Genomic DNA, 9,412 nt, shown 5'->3' with positions numbered 1-9,412 from the left:
CCCACACACACGCTTAAATCTTGCCCCTCTTAAACACATACCCTCTACTTTTGGACTCCCCTATCCTGGGGATAAGATTTTGGCTATTCAGCCTATCCATGCCCCTCGTGATTTTACGTACCTTCCATAATGTCAATCTTGCCCCTCTTAAACACATACCCTCTACTTTTGGACTCCCCTATCCTGGGGATAAGATTTTGGCTATTCAGCCTATCCATGCCCCTCGTGATTTTACGTACCTTCCATAATGTCACCCTTCAATCACCAATACTCTAGGGAAAATAGCCCCAGCCTATTCAGCATTCCCGCTACACTCAGACCCTCCAAACCTGGCAACATTCTCAAATCTTTTCTGAATCTTCCAAGTTTCACAAAATCTTTCCGATAGAAGGGAGACCAGATTTGAACACATTATGCCAAAGGTAGCCTAATCAACATCCTGTATAGCCACAACATAAACCCCAACTCCTATACTCAATGCACTGACCAATACAGGCACGCATTCGAAACGCCTTCTTCCCTATCCTGTCTATTGGCAACTCCATTTTCAAGGAACTATGAACTTGCACTCCAAGGTCTCTGTTTAGCAACACTCCCCAAATCCTGACCATTAAGTGTATAACCTCTGCCCTGATTTGCCCTACCAAAATGATGCACCTTACATTTGTTAGATTAGATCCCCTACAGTGTGGAAACAGGCCCTTCAGCCCAACTAGTCCACACCAACCCTCTGAAGAGTAACCCACCAAGACCCATTCCCCATATTTACCACTGACTAATGCACCTAACTCTGTATAAATTTATCTCCATCTGCCATTTCTCAGCCATTGGCCAATCTGATCAAGATATGATTGTACCAGAGGTAACCTTCTTTGTTGTTCACTACACCACCAATTTTGGTGTTATCTGCAAGCTTATTAATCATACCTCATACATCAAATTTATGTAATGACAAAAAGCAGTAGACCCAGCACCAGTCCAAAAAGCAACCCTCCACCACCATCTTCTGTCTCCTACCTTTAAGCCAATTTTGTATCCACATGGCTCATCCCCCCAGTATTCCACGTGATCGAAGTTTGCTAACCAGTTTACCTTGTGGAACGTTGAATACCTTACTGAAGTCTATATAGATAACCGCCAGCACTCTGCCTTCAAATCTTCTTTGTCACTTCAAAAAAAACCTCAAATCAACCTCAGTCACTAGTTCGCATGCACAAAATCATGTTGACTATCCCTAATTAGTCCTTGCTTTTCCAAATCATGTAAATAGTTCCCTCAGGTTTCCTCAACAACTTGCTGACAGCCGATGTCAGGCTCGCTCGTCTATTGCTCCCTAGCTTTTCCTTACCAATTTTCCTAAATAGTGGCATCCCGCTAACCAACTGCCAGTCTTCCAGCAGCTCACCCATTGGCTATTGGTGATACAAATTGGGAAATAAGGAAGGGCAGGTGACCGAGGTGTCAGTGAGGGAGCACTTTGGGGCCAGTGACCATAATTCTAGTAGTTTTTAAATAGTGATGACAAAGAATAGACCAGATCTAAATGTTTAGATTTGAGTGGTGCTGGAAAAGCACAGCAGCACAGGCAGCATCCGAGGAGCAGGAAAATTGAAGTTTCGGGCAAAGGCCCTTCATCAGGAATGAAACAGATCTAAAAGTTGAAGTTGTAAACTGGAGAAAGGTAATTTTGACAGTATTAGACAAGAACTTTCAAAAGCTGATTGCGGGCAGATTGTCATAGGGATCTGCGAATAGCACTTAAACAAGAGTGTTTCACTAACAACTCATTTATCTTCATTAGTCTTAAGAAGGAGAGATCTTAAATTGTTCTTAAGCTATTTCCCATTCTGAATCTCTCCAACATTGGCAGAAATCTTTCTGGTGTTTTCCCTATAAAAGTCTCTGTAAGAGATCACTTTTCAAAGGAGTATAATGAAGCTCCAAGCAGTACAGCCCATGCTTTTTTAAAAAAAATATAAAAAGCTATGCCTTAAATTCAAAAAAGCAAGGAGTTAAATAAGCTTCTGATCTGCCTCCACATGCTTATACCATTTTTCAAATAAGGAGCCCACAACTGTACACAGTACTCTAAATGTGATCTCATCAAGGTTCCATATTATGATTTAAAGATAATTAAGTGCCGTATAAAGGACTGGACATCTTTCAGCATTAACTAACACAATGCTGCAGAATCTCAGCAGTTCTGGCAATACCCAAGAGGAGAGAAACAGAGCTCAATGTTCAGACCACAATGACACCTCTTTAGAATGTTCTAAAGAAGAATCATACAAATTCAACAGTTCTGATTTCCAGCATCCACAACATGTGATTTTATAATGACTAATTACCATTGTTGCAAACCCCAAGTGCTTAAATTTTCAAAATCTAATTTAGATTTTGCTCACACAGGACACTAAATACAAGCTGAATGACTACTTCGCAGAAACCTCCAACCCAAGCCAGGAACAGATTTCTTCCGAGTGCTCCGGTTTCTTACTACAATCGAAAGATGTGCAGATTAGGTGAATTTGCTTTGCTAAATTGCCCATAATGTTCAGGGATGTGTAGGTTAGGTGCATTAGTCAGGGTAAATGTAGAGTACAGTAACAGAGTAGGGGAAATGGGTCTGGATTGACTACTCATTGGAGGGTCAGTGTGGACTTGTCAGGCATAATGTAGGGATTCTCCCTTTTGTTTAGGAGAGCAAATTACTGCAGATTCTTGAATCTGTACTGAAAACAAAAAAAAACTGGAAATCACAACATGCAAGACAGCATCCATGGATAGAGAGCAAACTAATGTTAGTAGTATAGATGACTCAGAGCTGACATGAAGTGTGGAGAAGGCAGCATTTGTGCAATAATGTTGAGGGTTGGCGGGGGGAAGGTGTGGGTGTGGAAAGAACAGATGGCAGAATGCTGTGGGACAGAGACTGCTAATATTGCAGATTAAGTGCGTTTAACTGCTAAACTGGAAAGAACAGATAGTCCGAATGGGGGGGGGGGGGGTCACGCAGGAAAGAGGGGACATGGTGACAGAGAATGCAACAACTAAAAGAAACGGGAGGAATAGGAGTGGGTTGACAATCTTAAGGTGTTGAATTCCATGTTGGGTCTTGAAGGTTGTAAAGTGCCTAGTCTGAAGATTGTTCTTCAGGTTTGCACTGAGATTCTTGACCTCCTGCTTGCTGGCCATTTCCATCCTCAGGGTGCTGAAGCATTTTAGTTAATGCGCAATACAGAATAACACCTTGCATTAAGGACTTCGAGAGGGAATTAGACCTGTTACTTGAAACGATGGAAAGGTGTAGGATTAGGACAGAAGCAGGGGAATGGCGCCAAGAGGTGCTGATTTAAGAGAGCTCATGCGGACAGTTTGGGCTGAAAAAAATCCTTCAGTACTTTAACGATTCAAAGACTGGACAGGCAATGTGTAAACCACTGGTTTGCAGTAAAACATAGACCCTGCTGGTATGGGGGCGAAACTCATTCAACCTTATTTGTTTCGTCCTCCCCCTGGGAGCGGGTTTTGGAACACTCACCTTCCCAACATGGCTCTGCTAGGTAATTTCAAGCCCGGCGAGCAGGTGAGGCCTACACCAGGGGCTAACCGTCACTGCGAACTCAAAAGCAGCAAAAACGGGCGAGACGGGTGGACACCGCGACCATTTAAATCTGAGCCCCGCCCATTCAATGCAGATCTCGCGAGAGCCGCCCCCCAACGGTCACCGATTTCAAATTCCCAATCGCCAACGTCGGTCGCTATGGAAACGGATAGCGGTTAGCCCTCTCCCTCAGAGTGGAGATGGCAGCGGTTTGTAATCTGCCTGAGATTTAAGCTTCAATTGCTTGGACTTGAAGGACGTTGACAGGCCCACGTCGGGACGGTGAGCGTTCAAAAAAGTTTTTTTTGCCGATAAAGGGTGAAATAGAACCCCCCCCCCCCCCCCCCCACCATCCTCTAACATTCCCGTACAGTCTGTATTTCAGTGTAAAACACTCGGTTGTCCTTATAAAAATACGTTTGTGTGTAAATGTGAACTTTCCGTTTACTGAGGCTGTAGGTTGCTGGATTATTCATTCACTTTGCTGTGTCTTGTGACCAAACTTTCAACATGAGAGAGAGAGAGAATGGGCAAAATACTGTCAAAAGAAATCAGAAACAACTCCAGCAGGTGCTGGGAAAACTCAGCAGGTCTGGGAGCATCTGTGGAGAGAGAAAGCAGAGTTAACGTTTCGGTTCCAGTGACCCTTCAAGGATTGGACCTGAAATGTTAACTTTCCTTTTTCTTCACTGATGCGGCCAGACCTCCTGAGTTTTGCCCACAAATTCTGCTGTTAAAAAGTCTGTGTTGTTAAGTATATTCAAAAATGGAATAGACTGATTTTTGATCAGCGGTTGCAACGTACAAAGTATTTGATAAACCATCAAAAGTATTGATTTTGTTTTGAGGAGGTAAATAGGTGTCTAGCTGAGGGTAGTGGAGTGGCATTGCTAATCAGGGATAGTATCACAGATGCAGAAAGGGAGGTCATAGAGATGTACAGCATGGAAACAGACCCTTCGGACCAACCCGTCCATGTTGACCAGATATCCCAACCCAATCTAGTCCCACCTGCCAGCACCCGGCTCATATCCTTCCCAACCCTTCCTATTCATATACCCATCCAAATGCTTTTTAAATGTTGCAATTGTACTAGCCTCCACTACTTCCTCTGGCAGCTTATTCCACAAACGTACCACCCTCTGTGTGAAAAAGTTGCCCCTTAGGTCTCTTTTATATTTTTCCCCTCTAACCATAAACTTATGTCCTTTAGTTCTGGACTCCCTGACCTTAGGGAGAAGACTTTGTCTATTTATCTTATCCATGCCTCTCATGATTTTGTAAACCTCTATAAAGTCACCCCTCAACCTCTGAGGCTCCAGGGAAAACAGCCCCAGCCTGTTCAGCCTCTCCCTATAGCTCAAATCCTCCAACCCTGGCAACATCCTTGTAAATCTTTTCTGAACCCTTTCAAGTTTCACAAAATCTTTCCAATAGGAAGGAGACCAGAAGTCTAAAACTTTCACGTGAAAATCTAGCTTTAGTCAATCCTGACCTCAAATGGTTACTGTGTTTATGAAGATGCGGTGGTCAAAAGCTGGTTTAAGAAAGCTGGTGGTCAAAAAGGGTTTGTTTACAGAGACAGTATGTGTGGAAGTCAGAAACAGTAAAGGAGCAGTCACTTAATTGGGAGTTTTCTACAGACTCCCCAATAGCAACAGAGACACAGAGGAGCACCTTGGCAGGCAGGTTTTGGAAAGGTGCAGAAGTAACAGGATTGTTGTCATGGGTGACTTTAACTTTCCTAATATTGATTGGAACGTTGTTAGTTCAAATAGTTTGGGTGCAGCAGGTTTTGTCAGGTGTGTCCAGGAAGGATTCCTGAGTCAATATGTAGATAGGTCAACTAAAGTGAGGGCGTAGAAGGGCGGGTTAGTAAATTTGCAGATGACACTAAGGTCGGTGGAGTTGTGGATGGTGACGAAGGATGTTGTAGGTTACAGAGAGACATAGATAAGCTGGGCTGAGAGGTGGCACATGGAGTTTAATGCAGACAAGTGTGAGGTGATTCACTTTGGTCAGAGTAACCGGAATGCAAAGTACTGGGCTAATGGTAAGATTCTTGGTAGTATAGATGAGCAGAGAGATCTTGGTGTCCAGGTACACCGATCCTTGAAAGTTGCCACCCGGGTTGACAGGATTGTTAAGAAGGCATACAGTGTTTTAGCTTTTATTAATAGAGGGATTGAGTTCCGGAACCATGAGGTTATGCTGTAGCTGTACAAAACTCTGGTGTGGCCGCACTTGGAGTATTGTGTACAGTTCTGGTATATGAAGGATGTGGAAGCTTTAGAAAGGGTGCAGAGGAGATTTACTAGGATGTTGTCTGGTATGGAAGGAAGGTCTTACGAGGAAAGGCTGAGGGGCTTGAGGCTGTTATCGTTAGAGAGAAGAAGGTTGAGAGGTGACTTAATAGAGGCATATAAGATAATCAGAGGGTTAGATAGGATGGACAGGGAGAGCCTTTTTCCAAGAATGGTGACGGCGAGGGGGCATAGCTTTAAATTGAGGGCTGATTGATATATTCTGGATTAGTGGTGCTGGAAAAGCACAGCAGTTCAGGCAGCATCCGAGGAGCAGGAAAATCGATGTTTCGGGCAAAAGCCCTTCATCAAGAATACAGGCAGAGTGCTTGAAGGGTGGAGAGATAAATGAGAGGAGCTGCCTGAAATGCTGTGCTTTTCCAGCACCACTAATCCAGAATCTGGTTTCCAGCATCTGTTTTTACCTAGTTGATTTTTAACCCTACTGCGAATCCTCTTGCAAGGATGCCGGCCTTGAAGAAGTTTTCCTCCTCTCTCTACAGCTCCTCTCATTTATCTCTCCACCCTTCAGGTATCTCTGCCTGTATTCCTGATGAAGGGCTTTTGCCCGAAACGTCGATTTTACTGCTCCTCAGATGCTGCCTGAACAGCTGTGCTTTTCCAGCACCACTAATCCAGAATCTGGTTTCCAGCATCTGCAGTCATTGTTTTTACCTGAGTGATAGATATAGGACAGATGTCAGAGGTAGTTTCTTTACTCGGGGAGTAGTAAGGGTATGGAATGCTTTGCCTGCAACGGTAGTAGATTCGGCAACTTTAAGTATATTGAAGTCGCCATTGGACAAGCATATGGACATACATGGAATAGTGTAGGTTAGATGGGCTTCAGATTGGTATGACAAGTCGGCGCTACATTGAGGGCCGATGGGCCTGTAATGCGCTGTAATGTTCTATGTTCTATTAAAGTGTAGGCCATATTGGATTTGGTGTTTGGCAATGAGCCAGGACAGGTGCCAGATCTCTTGGCAGAGAGCATTTTGGTGATCGTGCTCACAACTCCCTGACCTTTACTATAGTCATGGAAACGGATAGGAGTGGACAGTATGGGAAAGTATTTAACTGGTGGAGGAGGAATTACAATGCTATTAGGCAGGAACTGGGGTGATTAAATTGGGAACGGATGTCCTCCACGAAATGCATGACCGAAATGTGGAGGCTCTTTCGGGAGCACTTGCTGATACTACTGGATAGGTTTGTCCCATGAGGCAAGAAAGGGATGGCAGGGTAAAGGAACCTTTGGTGACAAGAGATGTGGAACACCTAGTCAAGAGGAAGAAGGAAACTTACTTAAGGCTGAAGAGGCAAGGATCAGACAGAGCTCTCCACAGTTACAAGGTCACCAGAAAGAAGCTGAAGAATGGACTTAAGAACTGGAAGGGGGCATGAAAAACTTTAGTGGGTAGGATTAAGGAAAATCCTAAGGCATTCTAAATTTAGAGGTTTACTAGCATGAAGGTAGGGCCGATCAAGGATAGTGGAGGGAACATGTGCCTGGAGTCGGAGGAGGGAGGGGAGGTCCTTAATTAATACTTTGCTTCAGTATTCACTACTGAGCTGGACTTTAACATTTGGGAGGACAGCATGAAACAGACTGATATGCTCAAACAGGTTGATGTTAAGAAGGAGGATGTGCTGAAAAGTTTGAAAGACATAGGGATCGATAAGTCCCCTGGACCAGACTGAATACACCAAAGGTTACTATAGGTAGTGAGGGAAGAGCTTGCTGTGCCTTTGGCGATGATCTTTATGTCCTCATTGTCCACTGGAGTAGTGCCAGATGACTGGAGGGTGGTAAGTATTATTTCCTTGTTCAAGAAAGGGGATACGGATAATCCTGGGAATTATAGACCCAGTCAGTCTTGCATCTGTTGTGGGCAAATTATTGGAGAGTATTCTGAGAGACAGGATTTATGATTACTTGGAAAACCATAGTTTGATTACAGATAGTTAGCATGGCTTTGAGAGGGACAGGTCATGCCTCACAAACCTTAATGAATTCTTTGAGGATGTGACAAAACACATTGATGAAGATAGAGCAGGTGATGTGGTGTATGTGGATTTAGCAAGGAGCTTGATAAGGTTCCCCATGGTCGGCTCATTCAGAAAGTAAGAAGGCATGGGATACAGGGAAATTTGGCTGTCTGAATACAGAATTGGCTGGCCCATAGAATACCGAGGGTGGGAGGAGATGGAAAGTATTCAGCCTGGAATTCTGTTACCAGTGGTATTCCTCTAGAATCTCTGCTCTTTGTGATTTTTATAAATAAGGAATCTTGGGGTCATGTCCATAGATCTCTCAAAGTTGCCACCCAAGTTGATAGAGTTGTTAAGAAGGCATATGGTGTGTTGGCTTTTATGACCATGGGAATTGAGTTTAAGAGCTGTGAGGTTATGCTGCAGCTTTATAAAGCTCTGGTTAGACACGCTTGGAATATGGTGTTCAGTTCTGGTCTGGAAAGATGTGGAAGCAAGGGAGATTTACCAGGATGCTGCCTGGAGTGGAGGGAATGTCTTATGAAGAAAAGTTGAGGGAGCTAGGGATTTTCTCATTGGAGTAAAGAAGGAATGAGATGTGACTTGATAGAGTGAACAGTCAGAGACATTTTCCCCTGGGCAGAAATGGTTATCACAAGGGGGCATAATTTTAAGGTGATTGGAGAAAGGTTTAAGCTAGATGTCAGAAGGTGTGTTCTTTACGCAGAGAGTGGTGGGTGTGTGGAATGCATGCCAGCAGTGGTAGTAGAGTCAAATATATTAGGGACATTTAACTGACTCTTGGATAGGCACATGATGACAGTAAACTGAGGGTGATGTTGGTTAGTTTGGTCTTCATGTAGGATAAAAAGTCTGCACAACATCCAAGGCCAAACGGCCTGTACTGTTCTATGTTCTATGTAGTGCAGTTGATGTAGTCTGCATGGACTTTAGTAAAACTTTTGACAAGATCTCTCATGGCAGATGATTATGAAACTAAGAACACATGGCATCCAGGATCCAAAATTGGATAAAAGCAAATTACTGCGGATGCTGGAATCTGAAACCAAAAGAGAAAATGCTGGAAAATCTCAGCAGGTCTGGCAGCATCTGTAAGGAGAGATAAGAGCTGACATTTCGAGTCTAACTGACCCTTTGTCAAAGCTTTGATAAAGGGTCAGTTAGACTCGCAACGTCAGCTCTTTTCTCTCCTTACAGATGTTGCCAGACCTGCTGAGATTTTCCAGCGTTTTCTCTTTTAGTTTCAGGCTCCAAAATTGGCTTTATGCAGGACGAAAATGAAGAGTGAAAGCCTGTGCCCTGTGGTGTACCACACAGTTCAATGCTGGCTCCTTGCTGTTTGTTCTGTACACTAATAATGGGAGACTGATTAGCAAGGTTAGATCTCATGGAATACAGGGAGAACTAGCCATTTGGACACAGAACTGGCACAAAGGTAGAAGACAGAGGGTGATGGTGGAGGGTTGTTTTTCAGATTGGAGGCCTGTGA

The 9,412-nt window shown here is 43.8% G+C and overlaps 2 protein-coding genes across 5 annotated transcripts in view; one reads left to right on the top strand and one right to left on the bottom strand.

The window, feature by feature from the left end:
- Nucleotides 1-3,657, bottom strand: part of LOC122557393 — a 34,849-nt gene extending 31,192 nt beyond the window's left edge. For both annotated transcript variants that reach the window (XM_043705053.1, XM_043705055.1), the window contains exon 1: nt 3,542-3,657. In XM_043705053.1, coding sequence (XP_043560988.1) covers nt 3,542-3,552 — 11 coding nt within the window. In that variant the 5' untranslated portion in view covers nt 3,553-3,657. The remainder of the gene's footprint in view (nt 1-3,541) is intronic.
- An 82-nt stretch (nt 3,658-3,739) lies between these two features.
- The window catches only part of LOC122557394, a 29,986-nt gene continuing 24,313 nt past the window's right edge, over nt 3,740-9,412 (top strand). Inside the window, exon 1 of one of the 3 annotated variants that reach the window (XM_043705058.1) lies at nt 3,740-3,886. The gene's annotated coding sequence lies outside the window, so the exon portion shown is untranslated. The remainder of the gene's footprint in view (nt 3,887-9,412) is intronic. The other 2 variants (XM_043705056.1, XM_043705057.1) reach the window with 2 other exon arrangements.

The sequence above is a fragment of the Chiloscyllium plagiosum genome, chromosome 15 (genome assembly GCF_004010195.1).
Source record: "Chiloscyllium plagiosum isolate BGI_BamShark_2017 chromosome 15, ASM401019v2, whole genome shotgun sequence".
NCBI lineage: Eukaryota > Metazoa > Chordata > Chondrichthyes > Orectolobiformes > Hemiscylliidae > Chiloscyllium > Chiloscyllium plagiosum.
The sequence above is the reverse complement of the archived record's forward strand: the minus strand, read 5'-3'. Positions and strand labels throughout refer to the sequence as shown.